Source organism: Chironomus tepperi, unplaced genomic scaffold (genome assembly GCF_022539635.2).
Source record: "Chironomus tepperi strain 1889 unplaced genomic scaffold, CSIRO-AGI_Ctep_v1 contig_421, whole genome shotgun sequence".
Lineage (NCBI taxonomy): Eukaryota > Metazoa > Arthropoda > Insecta > Diptera > Chironomidae > Chironomus > Chironomus tepperi.
This window is the reverse complement of record NW_027226543.1, coordinates 238162-264936: the sequence shown is the minus strand read 5'-3', so window position 1 is coordinate 264936 and position 26775 is coordinate 238162. Positions and strand designations below refer to the sequence as shown.

The 26775-nt window shown below is 30.6% G+C and overlaps 1 protein-coding gene across 2 annotated transcripts in view; it reads left to right on the top strand.

Moving 5' to 3' along the window:
- The window catches only part of mtgo (miles to go), a 78821-nt gene that overhangs the window by 8506 nt on the left and 43540 nt on the right, over positions 1-26775 (top strand). Inside the window, exon 2 of one of the 2 annotated variants that reach the window (XM_070649226.1) lies at positions 2941-4023. In XM_070649226.1, coding sequence (XP_070505327.1) covers positions 3390-4023 — 634 coding nt within the window. In that variant the 5' untranslated portion in view covers positions 2941-3389. Of the gene's footprint in view, positions 1-2940; positions 4024-25473; positions 25578-26775 lie in introns of those variants that run through there. The other variant, XM_070649227.1, reaches the window with a different exon arrangement.

Genomic DNA, 26775 nt, shown 5'->3' with positions numbered 1-26775 from the left:
TTGAGGATGGCGGTTTGCTAAGTCAACGCACCCTGTATTAACCAGAGCCTCGTTTGACTCCGTCCCACTATTTAGCTTGGATTGACAAACTCCAGCGCGAAGAGGTTGGTACTTGGTGTGGTTAGACTAAGTGCAGATCGTGACTGCATATGTTCCGCATTCGCACACCTAACGGATACCAACGGGAGGAGCAGCTGTGGCCTAGTAGTTAGAATATCGATAAACCAGCTGTGACAAATGACTCGATTTCAGGGATAGTCTAGTGAAATTTTAATCGTTTTTTTACTGGTCTTTCCATGTCAAACTGGCTTTAGAGATTGATGACACACAAATCGTGTCCAGGAACATTGCGATGGTATATTCTAAGCCATGCAATTGGACAGATTTCGTAATTCTTTCTGAACATACAATCATGCTAACAAAGTGTGCTCTTGAGTATACTCATTTCAATCATCATGCTCTTTGTATGTCAAGCTGTATTAGCAGAAGTTCTAAAAGTCCCAAACAAACCATTTTGCTACCATTTCGTCCATAAAGGTCAGCAGATCAGTAAATGTGAATTTAATCTGTACGCAACTTTTCAAAACATTTTTATTCCCAAACTCACCTTCCATTTCTACATTTAAAAGTGAATGACCTCTGAAAATGAAATACATATTAATCATAATCTCCTAAAAAGATTATTTGTCAGCTATTAAAATTCGTAATCAAATGACTCCATGCGACCATATTAAAGGCGACAGCTGATCATCAACAAAATGGTTAATAAATGATCGGTAAAAGCAATCACATGAAAGAAAATGTCATTCGATTCCCCGCACATACATTCGGAAATTTTACACTGACTAAATTAGAGTGGAAGAAACATCTGATTTTTTGAAGACGATAAGCTGTGTGTGACTTAAAAAGGCAGAAGAGAAACGTAAACCTGATTGAATATTCTGAACTTATTCAGAAGAAGAAAAAAATCCGGCATATTTTGTAAATACATTCACAAAGATATGGATTTTTTAAGTAGTTTCTGAAAATACCTATGGTTAACAAAATATACTGATCTGTCCAAACTGGTTCTCCCACGTTACAAGCAAGAAAGAAGAGATTAAAGTCCATTAGAAAGGAACGGTTTTGAGCTTGTCGTGGATACGATACGGCAATCTATCGTTGTCAAATTATACTCTGTTATATTTTCTCTTCATTCCATCTCTTTATTGACATTCTTAAACGAAATGAATATCCAGCAGATTGCCTCATTTAGTGCGTTTTCGCGTCGAGTTCTAGGAATTTTTTTTTAAACAGTTTCTGTGTGAATGTAGTAAATGAAAATGTATGTACGTGCTATCATTCTCAAGGTCGAATCAACACGTGTCTCTGTCATAACGACTGACATTCATAACATGATGTTTGAAAAATTAAAAAAGTTTTATCAACCAAAAAATTTATCATATGAGGGAAAGGATGAAGAGAACTTTTCTACTCTTTTCTTCTACACTGTTCGTGTGGATTTAATGTCTCGTATATTATGAGAATATGTAAAAATTCGCGTTTCAATATGGAAATATTTCAAGTCTAGAATCTACTGAATACAAGATTAGCAAAAATTAAATAGATTGTATTTTTGAAAACAGAGCAATGACAAATAAGGCATTATTTATTTTCAACTGACCAACATTTCTTAATCAAATTAAAACATTAATAGCTGATTTATTCTATAAAAAGAATGTAGACTTACTGATTATTAAGGAGTCGAACAGATTTTACGTAACGCTAAGGGCACATACGTGAAACATTGTGCATACTTGCATGGTCCCGTGATCTTATCATGACGAGTATGTGAGAGTATGCTCATTGGCTGTTAGCCTAGCAATGTTAGGATAGGAAGAGTCTGAAATTTCCATTATCTATTATTAATATACTTTAGAAATTCAGATCTGGTAGATCCAGAGCTTCACATAATATGTACCTCATGGCTAATTACTGTTTATCGATTGACAGTTCGTCAACTCATCTAACTCAATCCTAGACTTCCAATTTAAAGTGGTATCCGAGCCACTTTTTTGATGACATTTCTGCATGCAGTCTACAAAGAAGCATGTGAGCCCTGTTGTCACTATCTATGATCCGAATAAGGAAATTTGAACAATTTCTCATGTCGAGTCTCGGAACCCATGATTGCTATGCATCGATGTACAATTATCAAATTCCGAAGAATGAGACCACTACGCCACTAATTTATATGATGCATTATATTGGCATTATACAAATTATAGCTAAATTCATACAAAATATGGGTTTTTGTGAAACTTACCCAGATATGCAATAAATTAAGTATGAACTTATTGTAGCTTTCTCCTTTAAAAAAAATCATTTTTTTGTAATTTAATGTTCACAACATTTTTGCAACATTTTATCTTTTAAAATTATCAATAATTGAGCAAAATGAGTGTGGGAAAAATTTTCTTTACCATCGACTTGCAACTGATCATTGGATAATATTGCCACATTAATTTTTAAGTTTAAGTTCATTGATGGTAATTTATATTTTGAAAAATTAATGACAAGGGGAAATGGGTAGCAATATTTAATCCTTGAATTAACTTAGAATTATTTTAAGCAAGCTTCTCTCTATGTAAGGTCTCAATTTCCTATAAAATAATATAAGTTGGTCACAAATGTGCATTAACATGACTCTCCTGAATAAATAGATTTTATTAGACTAGCTGTATGTCTAATTCTAAGGACAACTAATGTTGTCATAATCCAAGGGATGACTAACGTCTTAATGATGCGATTTGTCGTCCTTATAACTAGATATACAAATTTTTAAACAAGACGATTTAATCCGTCCTTAGAAGGAAACATACAGCCATTCAAATAGAAGTCGGTCGTACTCAGACACTTCCAGTATTGAATTTTAATGACATAATTTTTCTTTCTTTTCAGATAATTAAATATTTGTATTTATCACTTGCTAAACATCACAAAAAATTGAGCAGTTTTGTAGAATTGTGTAAACAACCGGAGTAGCTAAATATAAAGTCAGTTCCCGAAGAACTGAGGAAAGAAGCTCGATAGTGAATTTAAACTTTTATTTTGGTTAGTAGTTATCGCGGAAGTTTCGTTTAAATCGCGAAGTGTAATATAGATTATTAATAGTTGAAGAATATATAATTCTTAAGGCAGAAAGAAGTCAGACAGGACTTGACAAATTTTTAAAAAGTATTTCAACAATGCATTTGTATTTTAATTTTACGTTAGAAAAAAATGTAATTTAGTTTATAGAGAGGATTTTTTGACTCTAAAATAATAAGACTTGAAAGGGAAAATTGTGCAAAAAATTACGTAACAAGGGAATTTTGTGTTAAGTGAATTAAATAAAAAATTTATCTCTAATGGTCAATGTACCACCGGAAAATAGTAAACAAACAAGACCATTCATGAAGAATACAAAGAAATTCTACAAACAACATCCAAACAAGTTGTCGTCATCAAATCGACATTACTTTCAATCGGGTAATATCGATGATACGATGACATCCGAGACGACGAGTCATGGCAATAGTGGTGAAAATTCATCGCAATCACAACTCGTGGTTGAAACGTCGCCGGTAAATATAGCAATTGTAACACCAACAGCGCGTAATCCAACGATACATAGTATGAATATTAATCACAGTCACAATTGTAAAGCTGGAACAAATATTCCACCACCACAAATTGCCAATGCTGTACAACCACGAACTATGCATGTACAGCACCATATTCATCATATACAACCGGTTCAAATATCAACAGCCATATCGCCGGGTCAAATTCAAGCTACTGCAACGACAGCACAGTTGGCAGCTCATCAACCAAATCCGTGGCCGGTTGTTGAGCCTGCATTTCATTTTGGTCCAGGCTTTGAAATTCATCAATCGTATTGTCCAACACATTCACATACTGATCAGCATATTGTATTATTTCACTTATCGCCTGGCGTCGCTGTCTCATTTCAAATTGCCGGTGGACATAAAATCATTCAAGGTAAGTCTTTCATATATTTATGTCTGCAATTCGTTCTGCTTTTTTAACTCATTACTATTATTGAGTATGAGCAAAAAAGAATTAAAATTAAAACTGGTTTAAAAATTATCAATCTCATCGTAAAAAGGTATAAAGTTACTTGTTTACATGCTTATGCGAACTATTATTATATTTTATTGTTGCCTTATTGACAGAGTGTAGAACTTGGTCAGCAACAATCTCATAAATTTTGGTTTAAATTATAACAATTCGAAAGTGATTAAGACTTTATTGTGGAAATTTCTATGTATTGGAAACAAGAAGTCAATCAATTAGCCTGACATGAGCACCCACCCTGTAAAGTACTCAAACAAACAAGCAAGAATGTGCATTACTTTGTTATCTTGCCAATGTTTCTAGTCAATCTCTTTTATTTTTTATTTTTATTTCATTTACCACAATAAAAAGTACACCAACAAGACTAGAAAACAAGATTTATAGCAGCATATAAATAAAAAAAGAATTCTTCACAATGAAGTACAAGTAGAAAGGGGTCATTGACGTATATTGTGTGTGTTTACGTAATATGTGAATTTACGTATGCTTTAATATTATTATAGATGTTTACGTAAATTGCAAATCGATTTTTTTTAAAAGTCATATTCTGGTATAACGCCTCCTTATTCATCCAGACGAGATATTTTATAATCATATTCACACCGATTTATTTTCTTGATTTACGATCTCTAGCATTTAAGTCTGAGATTAATGGTTCAAATTATATAGATCACTCTGATCGTCATCGATAAAATTATCAAATGCATTTCTAATATTTAGCATGCAAATGAGAATGGTGAGATCAGTCAATTAATTTCTGAACAGCACAATGTATTTGGTAGGGCACCGGTGCATCCCATAACAGACAATGATAATGGTATGCTCACCTAAAAGGACTTGCTTATGATGTTTGATAATCGTCAATTGCATGAGTATACTCATGAGCATACTCCTTGTCTGTTTGGAGCCTCCAAATTACCAGCAAGATGCGAAGTTGCCCTGACAGCACATTTACCTAAAGGTTCCTTATCTAGCACCATTACCTAAGGGATGCCCAGAACGAGAACGAGACTTTCCGGGTATTCTCGGTCTCGATTTCGGTCTCATGAATTTGTCGAGATTGAGACTTCGGGAAACCTAACCATTGCCTTGATGACTTAACCATTTCTATGGTGATGATTCTTAGCATACTGCGCCTCGGGATCATAAATGTCCATTTATATTCTGATTGAGTTTTCATAACTCCAATTGGAAGTAACGTGAAAAAAATTAATAAAAATGTTATTTCAACTGTGAAATATGGAGCCTATGCTGTTTAAAAAGCCACTAATGTAAGCAAATAATTCCCTGTGGTACAATACAATATGATATGTGAATGTAAATCCACAATTTAACCTTTCACTACTGAAATTGCTTCAAAAAAAATTTATCTTGGTTTTGTTTTCAGCCTGTTGTTGACTGTTGAAGGAAATAATAAAGCGAAATCAGTGAAATTCAGTGAAAATTTAATAATAGTATGGCATGTGATGATAATGATGGCAATTGTGAGTTGAGTGCTGTTGTCAAAATATTCACGAAACCAATACCTGTTTACTTGTGTTTGTCTGTAAACATTTATTACTTCTTTTAACAGACATAACGACCATGAGTGAAAGAATTGCTTTTCAACTGCTTTAAGATGCCGCCCGTTATTGAATCGAATGCAATTGTTCACGAAGAGAAAGTTTCGCGCGACTGCCTTTATTATTGCATACCCATACATTTATTTATATATATCTCAAAGTCTTTATGATTACTGCAAAAGCTTTTATTCATTACTCATTATTAAATACTTTATGTTTCTCTTGGAATCGAAAATTGAGTGTTTAATGTCCTTTTCTGCCCAAGGATAGACTGGAAGTACAATTCCTGATAAAACAATTATGATGTCTTTAACGTTGATGATAAAATTATTGATTACAATTTCTTTTATTAATGTTTTTATGGCAATTGCTATCTGAAGGTTGAAGGGTAGATGTAATGTCACATGTCAATGTGTAGTTCTGTTGATAAATGTTAAGATTGAGTGACAGAATAACTAATATATTTCTATTAAAACCACAATGAACTTTTGATGACATGTAAAATATTGAGGTACTCTAAAAATATTTCAAAAGCCTTAATAACACCTCAAAATGGGTAAAAGATAATCACACCCTCATTTCCATTTGTCACATACAAGAACCATTATTTGCAAATAGGAAGAAAAATAAAACCTTTTCTTTTCTCTCTTTTTGTCTCATTCAAAACCCATAAAAGGAGTGTTGTGCCGATAAAAAGTGATTTACATAACATTAAAACCTATCTATCATTTTTTATTTCATCAATTTCTTCTTCCTTACCCCATTAATTTTGCTATCCATAAATACTGCTGATAAATGCAATAATTTTTGCAGAAAGCGAGTTCACTGCCTCAATTTTTTCGCTTTTTTGTGCTGATTAATATTCAACAAATCAAATTGGATACAAAAAAATTATACAAAACTTAAAAAAATATACAATTGCTCAACATTGACATCGATCATGACTGGAATAAATGCTTAAGCCTTTTAAGATGAGATGCAAAACTTTTTTTGATCTCCTCTTTTTGTGAATGTGTCAGTGAGAGGGCTTCAATAATTTAATCATACATCATAGACATACATGTTGACTATAAGAGCACTTAGTGCCAATTGATTGAGTTGCTGGGATATTTTATGCAAAAAAATAAATAAAACCATGAAATCAACAGTTAGTGTAGTGGATTACTAGTGGATTTTGAATGGACTATCGAGGAACTTTTTATTGGGTTATATCCCGAGTAGCACAAATCGAATAATCGATCAAAAATTGGATCCCATATCCGACATGACTTTGACATGTCTGAAATTGATCTTACAGTTGCATGTCCGGATGTGCAATGGAAAGTAAATTTCTACAAAATGATAGCAAAAACGGTCGCAAAGCTTTCTTGTTGTCATTTATGAAACGCATTTCCCGAGCGACACACGACTTGAATTAGCAGCAATTTGGAAGCCACATAGAGTCTAATAAGACGCTGTATAATTTGCATTTGGATTATTTCGTTCTTCTGTGTCGCTCGGGATTTACTTTATCAAAAGAGTTCTATTAGCAAAAACTAAATCTGGGCACTTGAAAAATTAAGAAAATCATGATGATAAATTATTTACATGCTATCTATTAAGTATAACAAATAGCAAAAAATCTTATCAAATCTACAGTTTATTATGACAATGTAACTGTTGGCTAGCTCCTACGCATTATAATCAAATCCCTAAATAGCTTATATGAGTATGTGATATGATTGATCTGTAAATACAGCTAAAATATTTGACGTAAGCATATGATAGACCATATGCGTCATTCAATATGACTTTATCTTACAATGTGGACTCTTGCTGTGAAATAACAGTATTGTTATTGTATCATTTGATTCCTAAAGTTTCATGTTGTGCGCTTGCTGCTACCGTAGCAAAGTTGACGTACATTTAGGTTATAAAGAATATCTAGACCCCATAGCTTTTTCATTAAAAGCTCCAATAGCACTTGTGGAATATTCACAAAATCTATTTCCAACAATTCTCTAAGATTTCAATGTTATTTATTGTTGGTCATCAATTCAATACTCTTTTATTCAACAACCTTTTGACTTTAAATTGCTTCTTATTTTATTTTTAACTTTCTCACAAAAGAGTTCAATAAAATCGAGACGAAATTCTTTTTATACTTTTTTTTGGAGGAAATGTGAAAGTTTTTTCTTCTGTAAACTTCTTTTGCATTAAGTGCAATGATTTTACTTTATTCAATGTTCTGTTGAATTTAGCAGTAATTCACCCGGTTTTGATATGCAAATTTCGTTTGATGTTTGGAAAACCCAGTTTATTTAATCTATGGGAAATAAGAGAACGAAAAGTTCTGTTTTATACTTTTGAGCCCGAGCGACACAAATGAAGAAATGTCCGCCAGGGAGCTTCAAAGAGTCCGTTATAGTTTTTTTTATTAGCACCAAATTGAAGTCACATTCATCTGGATGCCATAATAGCAACCATACCAAATGAAACTTGCATCCATATGAATGCAATAATGGCAACCATATGGATGCCACATAGAGCTAGCTTCCGTGCATTTGGTGCTAATAAAACAGACTTAACGGAGGCTTTACAGCTCGGAGTCTACTTCATTTGTGCCAGGGAGGTAAAGATTTTGGTACCTGGGAGTAGGTATAGAAAATTCCAGTGAAAATTGTAAGTTAGCTGGTGCCGTGCTTGATACTCCAGAAGTAATTGAGTGAAAATCCCAAAAACAATTCTGCCTATATTCCGTGCTCTTCATCCATAACACATCACAATTGGATTTCAAACTTGTTCAACAAAAAGCAGAAAAAAATGCAAAATCATCATAAAGTTCTATTTTTGGAATTGAGATGATGATTGATATTCCGGATGGATACAAATTGAAATGATTTTTTGCATTTTTTTTTTCATCATGAAAAAGAGCAGAAAAACTAAATTCAAGGAATTTCTCAATTGCTCGTGAGTATTTACGTGTAATTGAATGAACGATTCAAGAAAATAACAATGACGATTATTCTAATTACTTTTGAAGAGTAATCGAATGCCTATTAATTCATATAATTTCCTTGAAAGTCTTGGCTTGCCTTTTCGACATACATAAATAAATATGTATCAATGCTTTTTGCCAGAAAATTATACACATTATAATTTTTTTTCTCCTTCTCTCGGCTTGTTCTCACTGGATGCAGAAGTGAAAGGTTTCAATTTATTCATTATCAACATCAAAATCGTTTCAGGGTTGTGAGAAGAATTGTGTTATAAAGCTGCAAGCAACTTAAGATTTTTTGATTCCCATCATCATTGATATATCATAATATGATCTGCTTACATACGTTTGTGTATGACTATATAAATAATACTAATTTCTTTTTGATTGACATTAGAGTTAATTAAGCGTCATAAAGAATTATCATTCTGTGAAAAGTTCAATGATGAAAATCGCATAACTGAAAGAATGACGTTTTGGGTTGTAATTTAAGATTTTTAATACTTGTTAAAAGAGATATGAACTTGATTTAATTAAAATATTTTTATGTCCCGAGCAACACAAATGAAACTGCGTCAGCTTTGAACTCGTGAAGGTTTTGTAATGGGCACTTATATTATAGACAAATGTGACCCTGCCTCATGTTGCAGTCGTATAAGAGCTACTTACACTTACTACTTCCTTGGGTGGAGCGCACTGGAGCCCATTGCTAGCCCTAGGCCTCACGCTCAAACTTAACCTACTCCGTTATTACTGCACCGCTTGAACGGCTTGATAGGATAGATGAAGGGCGTTGAACACGTGTATTGCTCGTCAATACCCTTAGCAAACCCCATATAGGATCTATATGTATCCTTGACGTAATCCCAGAGCTTGAGGTCGACTCGAATCAATACAAAATTTAAGTCAACTTCCTCAGAGCTCTGCACAGTCTTTTTCATTTATGTCATACAGGCACACTGAGGCTCACTGATTAATGAAACTCATAAGAGTTTGTATACTCATTTAAGGTTGATTTATGTAATTAATTTAATAACTTTACTTTCATCCTTAAGAAAGTTTTTCACTCAAAAATGACAAAATAACATTTTAATTGTTATCATGAATTTAAACACCAGTAAAAATATTCATTGCAGTTATTAATTTTAATATATTAACTTTTTTAATTAAGTAAAATTTCATAAAACTTTTAAATTAATTTTTTCTCATATTAAGATTTATTTTTATTTTGATCGCAAAATTATTCCTAGACATTGTTGTAGGTTACGCAGGAAGTAAACAAGATAAAAATATAAAATTCTCAGAAAATGAAACAACTTTACAAGAGTCATGATAAGGAATGATAAGATTATGACTACTTTTAAGCACCGCAATGTTTTATCAACAATATTGCAAATTGTAAATTTTTCTTAAGAAGCTTTTATGATTGTTTATATTTTCATATTAAATAAGTTTCATTCATCGTCGTAAAATGGGATTAATATAGCCGGTCAGGACACCTATCCTAACTGGTAAAGAGACTGGTTTTAGGTAGCGTAGAAGCTGCTTTAGAGCTCGAAGTCGACTTGAATTTTGTATGGAGTAGAGTTGACTCAGGTCGACTTTTCGATTCAAAATCCAAGTCGACATCAAGCTCTGGCCTTCTAGGACTACAGGTATTGCTGTCAATACGGCACCATAGTGGTGGCTTATCAGCAAAATCGTGCTGATTGGATAATTTAATTTCTTACAAAACCATAATTAATGAACTTTGTTAAAAAGAGTATTTTACTAACAAGTCTAGCTCTAAGCTATATTTACACTTTGTGTACTTAAAAATTATTCTTCTTATCAGCTCATAAAACAGCAAAAAAAAAAATCTTTTCACCTCAACTTCAATAAAAATCTTCAAACAGAAGAAGAACCTGACGTTGCATGTTAACTTATTAATGAATAGCTGAATAGTGCTTGTTGAAAGAACAAAAACTGCGCGTTTGAATGGAAAGAAAATTAAAGTATAGAAAAGTCATGCATAATGAATGCAATTTGAGTTACTAAATTTAGTATAGGATGAAAATAATAAGAAGCTTTTCTTAAGAATTGAAGAAAAGAGAAAATTATAAAATCAAAGGGGTTGTTCATAAATGACGTCTATCTGTAAGATTTGGAATTATATGTCACTTAAGGTTTTAAGGGTAGGTCCCTTAAAGAACCAAGTTCTTGTGTTGAGTACCAGAATTAACCTTGTTTCTTGATGATTAGTTTCTATTGATCTACTGTGAATCGTAGGGCGTTAATAAAGCGGTAGATAAGGTTTCTGTTCCTGGCCAGAACAGCTACTTCTGCTAGTTTGAAAGGGAATAACTTTCTTATTGGACGTCACTTACGAAACACGTCTAAGTTGAATGTTAACAAAAAAGCATAATACTAGAATATAAAAGGGCATAGAGCTCATTAAACAGTAGGTATGTTAACAAATGCAACCAACGCACTGCCAAAGCTCTTTTTGTTGCAGTTGCCGCATGATAAATATCTTTTATAATTCTGTTCATAATCATGACTGTATTGTGTGCTGATCAAATTTTGTTCCTTTTGTGCTTTCATTCATTTTTGTTCTAAAGTGCGCTTTATAACATGTTTTGAAAGCATTAACTTTTAACGTCAATCGTTCCTTGACATAATTTTCTAACTACAGACAAAATAATGAGGAAAAAACTTTTGAGGGTGGCAGTGATGTTAATGATGATGAAGATGTTTCTAGGAGAACAGATATAATAATTGAATAAAAATATGCGTGGACACTTTTATGAATGTGCAGAAAAATTATGTGACGATGAGTGAATAAATGAATTCCAAGACTTCTCCTTCATCATGACTTCAGTTGCTTATTCGATTAGAGATCTCTATAATCATATGAATATGTGACATTCTAATTAGAATGACAGAAAATTTATTGTTGCTATGCCTATAGATTTGACAATGATATAAAAAAACTGTTGCTTTTACATCACATAACATTCTCTCCCATCGTCTCTTAGTTTTTTTCGACACAAATGCTCTCAGTTACTATAAACAATATATAAATAAAAAAGACTTTTTATGCCACACACACGCTGTGACTATGCCATTCACTACTAGTATTATAAAAGAGCAACTCTATGTGTATTAAGCATAGAATAACATCATCAACATCAGCGTCATTGAGGAAGGAGAATGAGATGAAGAAAACAGGCAACAAAGCAACAAAAAAAAGAAAAACTCTTTTTTGGATTGAGAGAAAGGTTATCAAACCCGATATTGTGTAACCACAATGTAGTGAAGGTAGAGTGAAGAGTGAGACGGAGAAGAATAAAATTAACTGTATGAAAGAAACGTGTTCTTTTCATTTATGACGGTTGGTCGTTTCCACGACATTTCTTTTACTCTTGAAACAAAAGAATCTGTATCTTTTATCATGTGTAAATAAATTGAAAATCATGATAGATGTAGTAAAACTTGTTATGCAGATAGTTGGAGGTATTCTAGTGTTTTGGCTAGGTTTATGGTATGGATGAATTCTAATTTCTGATCATGTGCTGCTGGGGCGTAGCCACTCGTACCTAGACCTTTCCATACCACACACCTCCCCTTTCCCTGAAACCTTAATGATCATATCTGATCTAACAATTAGAGATGAAGTTGTTGATTTCTTGGAAAAATAATTAATTATGAACAGAGTAAATGACTGAATCAACAGTCAGTCTGCCTGTTTTGGATAATATTTCAATTTAAAGTGTGGCAAATAAAAAAAATTTTTATTCCTAGAAATGACTGAAAACTTCCTTCGTGTAGCGCCATTTTATCAAGCATTAAGACCCAGATCACAATTTCATCGTCTTATTTTCGCTATTTATAATGCACGACAAATATTTATCCAAGTTTAATTCCAGCGAAAAACAAAAAACTGTTTCATAATATGTACATACGCAAACGAATTATAGTATGACTTTTAAGTATATTAAAATGACTTTCAAGTAAGATTCGCAACAATAAAAATAAATAATAATAATTGATTATGGATGAATTAAAATTTATGTTTTGAGTATATTTTGTATTTTGCAAAAAACTTCTTCATTATTTACCATTATTTACACTAATTATGGCAATAACAATTAAAGTTAATCATTCAGATGAGAATCACCTTGGATGTGATGTTCGCTCTTTTTATGTGAATGAATTGTCGTGGTTTGAAGAACTCAAAAAGATCTTTTGCATTATTTTACTCCATTTTGCGTATAGCTTGGTACCTTTTTACTTTTTGCTGCATTAATTGTGCAAGTTGATATCGGAATATAATATTACCACATCTAGTCTGATTTTAAGGCAGCTACACTTCAGATGAGGTGGTTTGGATAGTCTTTTACTTACATACTGATTCAGGCCCATAGCTCAGAAGCAAGAACAGTATTTACTGGTATCATGGAAGCCCACAAGATGGTATACACTTGACATTTGGCCAGCTCTGGAGTTAGACTTCAGCTTCTTCAATCTCAAACCCAGTTGTTAAGAGCAATGCCAGGCTCAATTTTTTTGCATTTTTTTTAGTTAAAAATCTAAAAAATTCTTCAATCACTTTGACATTTTCGTGCTCTAGATTCACAAAAAAATTGTCTCACTGTAGCTTCTGTTTTAGAAATTAAATTGATTTGGCACATCAGCAACAACAATTTAATCTTTTTTGCTACTGCTGTTGATCACACTCAAGATTTATTGTTTGCCATTTATATAACGACAATGTAGCTAAAATATTTCACCAAGTTTTATTTGAAAAATATGCATATAAATAAATACACAAGATGTACAGCCTTCAAAAGCTCTTTAGAGCTGCTGTTGAAAGATAATTTTTTAAAATGAAACTACTAAAATAAATTTGACATTAAATTTTATTCAGTCAACATTTTCTGTTTGACACTGCAAATATATTTTATGTTAAAAAAATTGTTGAAGCTGTAAGAAGAAGAACTGACGAATTCAGTAACAAATCTTAATGTATTTTGTACAAGTGACATTTTCTTGTGAAATAAATTAGCATTTTTTCAAATATTTATTCTGAAAATGAAATTTAAATAAACATTTTTGTTTCTGTCATACCAATTGGACACACAAATCTTTGGGATGCAATTCTAGACTTAAAATTCTCAGAGGAACTTGATATTTTCTTAGCATAGTTTTCATTAAAAATGTATTTTATATTTTTACAGTTTCCGCGTTATGCAGTAAAATAAAAAATCAATAAAAGTCGTGAATGCAGTTTTTACGAACTGCTATTTTTTTGATGAAGGAGTTTCATCATCATTCGCATCATCACGACGAGCATGCCTTCTTGTATATTTTTTTCTTCTACATTCTTTAATGCATTTTATTACTTCCAGTTTGAATAGTTAATTTTTTAACATCGGTGCATATCAAACATAACTTCTGTTGTAGCTACTATTGTGGTTTTAAGTTTGTGGTGAAATGATACTTAAAAGATCAAAAGAAAATTAATTTAGATTGAAATTGTGCAATTTAGTAAGGTTTATTAAACCATAATGCATAATTTTAATCATAAAATCAAAACAAGCCCAATGGGCAATTTGGCATAATCTTCAGTTAATAATAACCCTTCAGTCAACTGGTGACTCCAGATTCGAAATTAAAACAGAACATAACATCATGAAAATGAGAATCAAATTAAGACTTCAGAAAATTCCAAAAATTCTTTTCCTTAGTTCGATTTAAAATGAAATTCCAAGTAAAATATTCCAAAATGGCATGTGAGAACTTCAATACAGCATTCATTAGATCCCCATCATAAACTTCCAATTCTAACATCAACAATCAATCATTGTAACACTTTATGCTTTCGCACGTCATTATACTTCGCTTTAAACTATAAAAAAAATGTTCAAAAACAATGAGGCAACGGCATCGAGACCATTAGAATCTCATCATATCTGAAAAATCAATGAATGAAAAAAAAAGAGAGAAACAAAACTATTAGACGCAGTCGATGAGCACAAAAGCAAAATTTATACATATATATAAAAAATATCTGTATCACTACCGGGCTCTTTAAAAAATAATAAACAAAAAAATGAAAAATTCTCATCGTGAATAATAATTTGTTATAACACTTTATGGAAATAATAATAATAATAATAAAAACAATAATAATCAAGCAGGTACAACAGTCGTGTCTGATGTGAGTGAACGATGATGACAATTTTTTTTGAGTTATATATTTTGAAAAAGTTGTAAATTAATTCAAATTTGATTATATGGATGTAAGAAGCGCATTTATGTTCGAATGACTACAAATCGAATTAAACTTAAGCAGGGGCCTATTCAGTGGATTGGGGTTTTTTATGGGGGAAAAAGTCTTCAATTTGCTAGGGTCTCTTCTGAAAAAATTCCAAAAATCCTGCCAAAAATGAGCTAAATATATAAATTTTAATACCAGCCGTCACTCCTCAAAGAATTACATAAAAGCCTTGGTCTTGGTCTCTACAATTCATCGAAATTGAGTCTTTGGGAAACCCTAATTACTATAAGGGATCCATACCTTAAGACAAAATGCATCTCAATATTAACTTTTGTCATAAAATTTGTTAAAAAATGTTCATAGTTAAAAATTTGTTTGTCTCACATGAAAGAACTTAATAGCTGATGATGTTCAAACATGCATGAAACTTTTTGTTTAGTATTATTCTCATTTAGTTAGACGACTAGATACTTATGAAGTAAAAATTCACCACAAGAAAAAAAATGATGAAAATTCATTGACCTTATTTGCGAGAAAGTAATTTGTGAATACAGTAAATGAGATATTAAATTAAGGTATTGATAACTTAAAGGAATCATGTTGAAATCATAAAAAATAAATTGCTACACGCAACTAATTAGTTACGTTTAATGGATTCGTTCTTAAAGCAATCCTATCAGTTTTTAAAAATCATTCAATGCATATTAAAAATCCATAAAATGCAAATTCCAAATCTGTGCTTAAAGTATGGTCGAAAAAGAGTGAAAACAAAAATAATGAGTGAATCATTTATCTTGCCTTAATGCCATTTTCATGCTTCTCAAATTAAATTTTAAAACACTTTTTTGCTGGTTTTAAATGTGATATTTTTTGAGATTATTTTGTTATTAATCAACGGATGAGATCTTTATATATCCGAAAAAATGCTGGGCTGTAGCAGCTCGCTAAGGCACTGGCACATTGTCGATATATCCGGCTGTATCAACGGAAAGACGCAGAGTTGCCCTAATGACACTTCGAAGGCTGATTTTAACTCAGTTTTGTGGCGAAAAATGCAATTCTCTGCATTGTCTTGCTCGGGCTCGTTTGTTAATGCTATAAGCAAGTCACAAGCTTTCTGCAAGCATATGTCATACTTAACAATATTCTATGAACACAAGTACAGATTGACTTTTGGTAGGAATAGACTACATGTCTTTTTCTGTTGAATCCTTGACTAATTCCGGTTTGTTCAACTCATAGTTGGATCTGCTGAAAATACTAGACCCATATGTGTTCTATATTACTTAATTAAGATAGCTTTGTTTACTGAATAATTTCACCATGATTTGCGTAAACAAAATATTCTCATATTGATATTCGATATGAATGGAATAGATTGAAACGTTTTGTATCCAAAAAAATCCAATAGGAGCTTTTTTAGCACCATACGTCATTCCTAATAATATCACAATCTTCAATTTGTGTAAATAATTGCATCAAAAAAATTCTCCATTCATTTTCCTCATTAATCTTTTCCCCATAAATTACAGATGTTTTATTTCAGTCTATGCTCATTTCACATACACGTGACGATTGCCTTTCACATTGAAGCTGAGTTTGTATATTTTATATTCTCAATTCTTCTTCACTTTTCGGGATAAATAGAGAAGGTCAATGCATTGTCGTCGCGATCTTTATTTATGTGTCCATCGCACCCATTGTTTTTCTCTCGGTTCCAATCTGCGCTAACGCAAAAATAATTAATCACAAACGATTTTTATATATCCATTCTCTTTTACTTTACGTTTGTGAATTTTGCGTTGCTTTTTTTTGGGACATTGACTAAATTCTTTAAAGGCTAGTCAGCATATTCAAAATTTGATTTTCAATACAAGTCATAATTTTATTTGATCCACAATAAATGTGTCTATATCTCATGTCTGAATGTGTATGTGTGTGTGCGTTATGCGAATAAAAATTATAGCGCAACAAAAGAAATTCGTATAATTAATTATAATTTTATGGGCAGTGACATTGCTCATGGCAGCAGAAATTTTCTTTTTGTTACATATTTTTCCTATATTATTTTTCATGTAATAGAGCTTTGTTGTTGCTATAATTATTTACATTTGAGTGAGTTCTTATGTCTTACTTTACGATTAGATAGACATCATCAACGCGTTAATCGTTAACATCATAGTCATCATCTATTGATAGAAATATGATAAGGAGGAACACAAGTCTTATCTATTTATAGTTTATGATTATTAAGATCTCAAGCGTATGCCTAATTAAGAAATTGATCTCTATGGATTTAGCAGGAAATATATTTTCATACATACGTAATTAGGTTGATATGAGTCAATCGTGGGCTATATGGTTGTTGGGGTACACTAGTGTGGCACCAAATATGTTACGAAATGCCATGAGCCTTATGTCATGTGGGGTCTCAGTTGAGACTTAGGACAAATATGTGAAACGATGAATAACAGGTTGTCCACCACTGATTCAGTTTTGTGTTTAATGCTAGAAGAATTACTGACTTTGATTTACATAGAAGTCCTAAAAATGATTCAGGACTTAGGACACAAGAACAAAGTATATGACAACATATTTATAGTCGTGCGTAGCAAGTCCAGGACTTCCTATTAGTACCGCATTTTAATTAAATCGAATGACGATGAAAATATTTCCACAGATTAAATGACCTTAAAGGATCATAAAATTAATTATTATGATAAATCAGGGGTCTTAAGTCAAGTTTGTTAAAGAAAAATCCAATTATAAAATAAACAAATTAAAAAATTTAAGATCGATTAATAAAAATGGGAGTCCATCTAAAGCAGTCTTTCATCAATTTCATTAAACACAATTAATTTTGTACGAAAAAAAATATCACTTTTTTTGAAACGTTGCCAGCAGATTTAATGGACGTTAATTGTAAATCTGATATTTACCGCATGTAATTTATGAAAGTAAAGTGAAGTTTCAATGGCTAATACTGATATACAGTATACAATATGAAGTTGATATTTATATTTTCTTAGTCTCTCCTGTCGGTTAGTAATTTCACCTTTATTGCTTCTATTTGTTAAATAATGATTTGAGGCTGTTTCTGCTAATGTGCAAAATGTCAAAAAAGATTGCATAAATTTTTCATACCAAAAACTCGTGTAGCTATAAATAAATGTACATAAAATGTAATAACATATTTAAATGTCAAAATGAAACAAAAGGCACTAAAAAAAATCGAAAAATGCAAGATGAGAATCATGAATGGTCATTTATACAGGATGGAATTTAAAGCGTTTCCTATGAATTTGCTGTTTTGATTGTTCAGCGAATAGTTTAATTAAGCTCAATTCGCAAAAAAACAAAAACTTTGAATGGTGAATGCAATGTCATCAAACTTAACAAATAAAGACAAAATCCTTGATGAAAATTTATTAATTTCCCGAGTCATTGAAATATGATGCAAAAATTCTGACGAAATCTTCCAACTGAAAAAAAGTTGTGTGAATGAGCGTTGAAAAGAATTTTTCATCATCGTCTCATTTTAGAATAGAGAAGATCGCACACTGTCTGTGTCTTATTATGTCTTCTTCATCGAAAAGTGTCTCACGATTGTCGGGCGAACATGATGATTTTGGAACGACTACAAATGAGCTGTATGAACAAAAAAATTGGCACACCTCATTTGCCATGTCGCACAGCTGCATTCACAGATGATGTTGATGATGATTCTCAATCTCACACGACGATTCATTTCTTGTTATTAAGTTTTTTGTCATCGCATGAAAAAATTTACTTTCATACATAATAAAAACACAAGGTTTTTATTTTGTGTACACATTTAGAGGGTATGATATAAATAGAGCAGAGAATCATCGACCGCACAGACAATTTAGCCACGCGCTATGTGTCGCAATTTCTATTTACAAAATTTATTTTCTTCTTTCGTTTGACTTTTTTCTCCTCTTTCTTTTATTTATTTATTTTTATAAGAGACAAACATGAAAACCTGTTGATTCATACACAATATATCGAATCGAATCAAATGTCTACAAATAATATAATCTATTTGTATTTCCTGCTTTTAATTCAGCCCAAATATAAAGGATCATTCTTACTTCAATTTCAAAGCATTTATTTGTACCAATAATAACAGAAATTCATTAAGGTTCAAGTTTCACAGATGATGAATGAAATTGGCGCAATTAAAGTATCATTTTACTGTATGCTATCATTTATTCATAAATATTTTATATCACATCCCGAGTGGTACAAATGAAGATGGCTCTACCATAGAGCTTTTAAAGTTCTGGTTAAGCTTTTTTATTAACACCAAATGGAAAACGCATCTATGTGGATGCCACAGGACAGTCAATATTTGTTGTTCTCGTGCGGCACAAATGAAGAAGGCTCTGCCACGGAGCTCTCAAGACTTCGCTAATGATCTTCTCTTAATCCTAATGGAAGCCGTTACCAGCTGTTACCATGTAGCTAACAAATGACTGCATTATGAATTTACATTGCAATTCATTTTTAGCGGATCCTTTAATACGTCGTGGCGAAACCTTTATCGTTTGTAACGTTCGGGATAACAAATGTGGATTTTATTCATTACTGATATAAATTTCAAAAAAATATTTCGAATAATGAAAATTTCTACAAATATTTTAATCAATTCATGATGAATATGCATCGCAGAATATGCAAAGATACTGATTTTAATCCTTCGTTTCAAAATTATTTAGTTTTATTCAATTTGTTTGAAATTATTCCACATCTTATGAATAATCTAGTATGACTAATGAAATTTCACCGACTTTCACCATAACCTGTGCAACAATTTGAATTTTTTTGATGTAAATCTGCAATATTTAATACAGTTTAATAAGGAAAGATGAAATTCATAAAACTAGTTTCAATTTATTTTGAATTATTCAGTTTTCTGCAAATATTACTCATCAAACGAAATCTTATTTACTAGGAATTGTTTGATGCTATTTCTTCTACTTAATTTTGGGTTTTTCAAATAGTTATTGTTATTATTAATAAGATCCAACATTTGTTGATTGAATATTATATGCCGCACATTTTATAAAGAAATTAAAAGTTAATGTAACAAATTCGAAAACGAAAGGTATAAGATTAATCTAAATCCATAATATTATTTGCAAAAATTATAAAGGAATTCAATTGAAACTTTTGATTGCAAATTTTATTATTTTAATTTCATAAAAAATCATGTGTCATGCTTTGCCATTACAAATATCATTCCAGCAAATATTGATTTGATTTAATTTCCAAAATTTGACTGTCATTCAGTCATAAATTAGGTAATGAGTCTATATTCAAATTTATTTTAATAAAATTTGGTTTTTTTCAAATTACTCGATATAATTTATGATCCGTGACGCAAGTTTAAAATATCAATTACGATCGTAAGCCTTGTTGAATATGAATATCAAAGGCATTAAATGATGCTCCTGGAGATAATAAATGTTCATGATATTTTTAAAATTTAACTTTCAAAATGAGTGAAAGTCATTAAAGTTTTGTTCATATAATGTGAATTCATGGATATTTGGAATTAAAAAAACAAATGATAACAAAACTCAAATCCGCGAATTTGATTACAAGATTTCAGTTCTCTTGACATTTTATCCAAATGTTTAAAATTTAAAACTTTATATTTTGAATGTGTTTTTGTTGCATCTAATTTTGTTGAATTAATCAAACTCCCATCCAAGACATTTTAATGCATAGCCTTCAATAAGTTTGCTACTGTTTTGTTTTTGTTAAACATCAGCTTTTAGTTCAATAAACTGCGAATTGCTTGAAGGCGAAAAATAAAGATTATCAAGGAAGAAGAAATAGAGAATCGTCATTGTCGTAATATCCAAAAAGAAACAAAAATTGAAGGAAAAATAAAAAAGCGAGAAAAAATTTTTATTTCATTATTTTGGGGAGTAAAAAGAGATTTTTATAGCATTAATTTACTCTTCTTTGCCTTTATTAAATAAACAAAAGTACTGAGGAATAAAAAAAAAAGATTCTAAAATAAACAAAACACACAAGAGATCTTTCATTATTCCAGATTTTTTGTTGTTTCGTGTGTGAACATGGAAGTGTGTTAGATTTATTTTCAAAGATTTTTCTGTTTTTGGATAAATGCGAGAAATATGTATATGAAAAGAGAATTCTACTGAAAGACAGAAAAGAACTTAAAAATCGAGAATAAAAAGATATATTCAAATTTTCTTAATGGACTTATAAATTGAGATTTTTCTTTGGAATTATACCATATTTATTGACTATAGAATGATTAAACTTTGAATTTTATTAGCAATCAACATGATCTGTTCAAATGAAGACATTTTATTGGAATTAGAGTAAGAAATTTGACATTTATTCATCGCTTAGCAGCAAAATTTTGAAATGGCATCAAATCTTCTACGAATTCTTGAAAGAGTAAATTACTGAGCATGATGTAGGCTCAGAAATTTCAAATATTCTTTCATGAAATTGAAAAAGGTAATTTCCCTTATTCTTTTTATTAAAATTCATTTGATGATGCTTAAACATGCTGATAGCACTAGTCTATGATCAGAAATATTTGAATGTCATTAAAGAAGGGTAGAAATTCTCAAAAGGACAACTATTTCAGTTGCATGCCCGAGATCGTTTACTTATGTCCATGTTCACGAGTGAAATATATGAAGAAAGCTTCGCAGAGGAGTTGTTCCTTTACTTCGCTAGACATACAGATTATTGTGATCCATGGCCTTTCTCAGATGATGCTTAAAGCTGGCTCAATCGTCTGTCAATTGCTGATACCAAATCTAATAATGTCTCTATCACCAGTCTCCATGCAAGTGTTTTAGGTTTTACACGTGAACGGGCCTTTTGGGTCTCCGCCAAAACAGTTAAACAGAAGCTATACGAAAGTAATTTCTATTTGGTGCTAATAAAAGAGCATTGGCCATTTATTTTGCTCAGCTAATCTAAAACATAGACCTGAACATAGGCATCTTTTTTGAATAATATTTTAAAAATTCCTTAAATTCCTAAAAACCCCTTTTTTGCTAATTCCATAGTGTGCAGCTATGCGATACCTCAATTAATAAACTTTTATGCGTTTCGTAATAAATGTACGACCCCCTTTTGTGAAAAATCAGTAAAGTATTAAAAATTATTACGTAACAAATATTCTAATGAGAGTAAAAAAAAGTTTCTCAAAGAGTCATTCGGCTTTTAAAAGCAGCACCAAGCAAGAAAAACGTAGAAAATAAAAATTATCTTGGGAAAGAACATCTCAACATCTTCTATGAATATAAGTTCTTATTTTCATCATTTACAAGTATTAGTGTTGAACAGTTATTTCTTATTGCCGTTGTTGCTGCTTGCTATACGTACATTTTCATTATCGAGATATAGAAATGAAAAAAAAAGAGCTATAATCTTCTTTAGCATGATATTTTCTGCGAAATATAAAAATAACATTTTATTTTTCATTTTTTGTACCAATTGCAAAATTTGCTGACATACATGCACACATGTTTTCATGTATAATTTTTGAATCCATTCCCTTTTCATAGAACATCCAAGGTCTGTGAAGGAGGAAGGAAGAAGAAAAGGTATACAATGAAAAGAAACTTCCAACGTGATTCGATGCCATAAAAGTTAATTTTTTTATGTGTTGTTAATTAATTCGCATCCTACTAATTATTTCGTCTTCTTAACAATGCCTCTCACTTCTCATTATCTGACTGCCTCGTTAATGTTTAGAATAAATGAACTCAGCCATTCTTGGATTTCTCTTTAAATTTTTTTAAGCTCTTGAAAATCAAGTAATTTTAAAACCTTTTTTTAAATACTTAAAAGAGACATAAGAAGAAGAAGAATTAAACTATATTTATGTAATAGTACTATAGCAAAATAAAGCATGTATATCTGCAATGAGCAATCACACACTTTAATTTACTTTACACTCAAAGACAACCAGTAAAATATATTTTATATGAGCATGAATGTAAAAAGATTTAGAAGCTCACGATGAAGTACAATTCAACTCATGCTTTGCTATGCACTATAGTACACGAAATAATTGCAAATAGCAAAAAAAATGTGATTCGTAAGTAGTAGGGATGACAGCTTGAAAGCATTTGTAGCTCAATTGGAATTCCCCAGAATGTCAATTATTGTTTATGTGTATTTTTTTTTCTATATTCTCTTTTTTATTATTCAACATTCACCGGGTCGAGTGAATTCTTGAGAATTTGCTTAAGCATGGAAAATATTCAATTGGCTTTTAATACTTTCGAAAGTAATGAAATACCAATGGCATTGAGAAATATGCAGTTCCATTATTAAATGGTTAATATGGTTCAGACTCGATTTAAGTCCAATTTTTTAGTGATGTCACTTGAATCCTCCTGATCAGACAAGGAGCATGCTCATGTCAAGCTATTGAGTATACTCTTTTGCAAACCATGGTGGACACTCATTAATGTGAGTATGCTTAATGCCTGTTAGGGTTGCAGAGCTCAAAGTCTAGTCGAGTTGAGTCAATTATTCCATACAGAATTCGAGTCGACTTCATTATCTGCTAATTTGTTACTAATTAGTTCTACGCTTATATTGGACATGGCGTCGTGGTAATAACATTTATGATAGGTGTCGATCGGTTATATCCATCAAATTAGAACCAAAAGAATAAAGCATATAAGAAATTAATTTTGATGCGATCTCGAACTAATAAATATCAACTTAATTCTTTGAAAAATTTCACATTTTGATCAACAATTTTTTCGTGTATGCTCAATTAATTCTTTTGCCTTCATCAGTAACAACAAAAAGTTGATTACGTGTCGTATCGTTGATACAAGAGATCTGAGAATACATATTGAAAAAAATAAAATTTTAAACAACAGAAACAGAGAGATATAAAAGAAAGAAGAAACAAAATGTTGGTAAAAGAATGAATGAGAAATGACGTAATAGAATCGAAAAAAAATGCACAAATATGTGTTTTTCAATGTTGTCTTACAGTATGTATATGGACTATATATTTACATATATTTGGAAAGTGAGTAAAAGGAATCAATTTGGAGAACAATGAAAACTTCTTGTTTTTTTGTGATTTCACAAGGAAAGTAAAATTCGTTGAGTTAAAAAAAATGTCAGAAAAAGAACAAAAATTAATAAAGAAGAAGAGACTTTTCATGTTTTTGTTGCTGTTGCTTTTCCGTTTCGTTATGAAGAGATTTTATTGAAGTTTAAATGCCTTTACAATCTTTGTTTGTGTTTAAATTAAAAATTTTTGTATTTGTATATTAATGTATGTCTGCAAAAAATGATGATGTGTACAATTTATAATCATCCACACCATACAAAATTTATAGAAAAATCCAGCAACTTAAATAGTGCATCATGCATATACATTTTCAAACGAATATACACATGTGTGTGTGTGTATGTGCGGATGTTAATGTCGAGGAATTGGAAATAAAAATTATTTCATTTAATTTTTTTTTCGAGTTTGTCGGCAACGACGAGATGTTGGAAAGAAATATATGAAGAGAATAAATAAAAACAAGGCACTACAATGATCACAATGCCGCCACCACCATTGACTTTACTTTTAAATTAAATGAATTGAATTGAGTCAAAAAAACGAGTTTATCTGGTAAAATACTTAAAATACACGCTCAGCTTTCAGTCAATACATATACAAGTCATACCAATACATAGACATGCGTATGTATTTGTAAATTTTATGTAAATACAATAAAAATTAAGTCAGATAACCACAATGAAAGAGTAATGACTACTTGACTTATACCAAAACATCATCATACCCAACAGCATTCCAATAAGTTTTAGCTGGAATCACTATTATGTGTTCGCCAGTGTTCTTTTGACTCTCGTTGTAATTTGTATATCGTTAATTTTTTTATATTTTGTGTTTTCCAAATAAAAACCTCTCTTCCTTTATATTTTTGTGTAAAATTTGTGTTACATTTTATGCAAAATTTTAGTTTATTCAGATTTTTAAAAGTGATCGCAACAGAATTATTATAAAGTTGTTGGAAATAAAAATTGTATATTGAGTGAGGTGAAATAGAAAAGTTTGAAGAGAAAGAATCCATAGATAAATTGGAACCCGAAAAAGTGCAATAAAATATATAATTGTGAAATAAACGAGAATATTGGTTATCAAGAGAACATTTTGTTAATTTAAAAATAAATATAGAACTTCCATACCTCACGTGGAAGTTGAAAAATATAAAAAATCAAGAATGATAAAAAATGTTATAAATTAAGTGAGAATTAAAGAAAAAATATTAAATTTATTTGGTGATTTGTGCGATATTTTAAGTGATTTTTAAGTTCTTACATATTCAGTAGTTTTTATATCAAATATCATATAATCTACAGTTTAATAAATATTATTAAAAGTAATCGTATCTAATCTATTGAATACAAAAATTTTGCGGGAATTGGATATATACAGTTATAGATTTTGATAAATATAACTTAAGTTTCATCATCATTTAACAATAGCAACGTATAATTTTTGTATATTCCCCAATATATTTGGAACAGAAAGGAAATAAAATTTTTATTAAATAACGATAAAAATATACATATATTTCCTGAATTAAGTGTAAGTGTCTATTGATTTTCTTGATTCAATTTATATTTATGCATATTCTTGAGAAAAAAAATTCTTCAGCGATTAAAGAATAAATTTTGAATGAATGTTGTATGCTTGTTGAGTGAGTGAATTTAATAATTTAAACATGGCAGTGTAAGGTCATTCATAAATGACGTTCAACTTTTAGAAACAAATTGAAAATGTTTGCATGAACATTTTGTGATAATAATGAGACAGTTGACCCTCTAAATCGAGTTTAATAATTAAAAGTGACCCCTATGAATGATATTCTATGGAAATCTTCTCGAACCCTTGTTAGAGCTAGTATTGAAATTATCATAATCACCAGAATAAGGCCATAAATATTGATTAGATTATACTTTTAATACTGTTTTATAAAAAGTAATATTAAGTGATGGTGAAATTCAGATGTTGAAATTAAAAATGTTACAATTTTCTCTGACGTGATCTTGCAGTCGCTAATAAATGTCTGACTAAGATAATATATGACATATTTTATAAACAAATATTTCATTTATAATAATTCCAAAAATTAACTAGTTGTTAATAAATAATTGCTTATCAATCATTTTACTTCGTAGACTTTTCAATCAATTAATTCAATAACAAGCTATTAATTAGCAGCAATAAAAAGTAATATATAATGTTTGCATTAAAAATTATTACAGTGATGTATGAAAAGTCGTTGACTTTGCAGAAATTTCTTTATGACTCAAGAACAAATTGATTATTTTCATAGAATATTGAATAAAAACTTGAATTTCTTTTGAAAATTGTAATATATTGATTTGCTTATATCAGCTGATATATACGTTGACTAAAGCTGAAAAAATGATTTTTTTGCGAAATCAAGTGTCAATTTTTCAATTTTTTCCTTCAAATTTTAAAAATTGATTTCAAATGTATTATCATATCGATTAGAATTCTGGAAATTAATACAATCTGGAATTTCCATTGAAAATGCATAGCCTAAAAGAAAACAGAATGATGCATGTGCTATCAATATTAAAAGGAAATTGAACTTAAATGTATCATATTTATATAAGAACTTTTAATAAATGTAGCTTGTAAAATTTAAATAAGAAGAAAACCTTGCTTCAGCTTCTATTAGGTTAAAAGAATCCTGTTCTAGATCCGGCATCGACAAAGACGCCAGACGTAAAAAAATTTCGATTATGCAACTTAA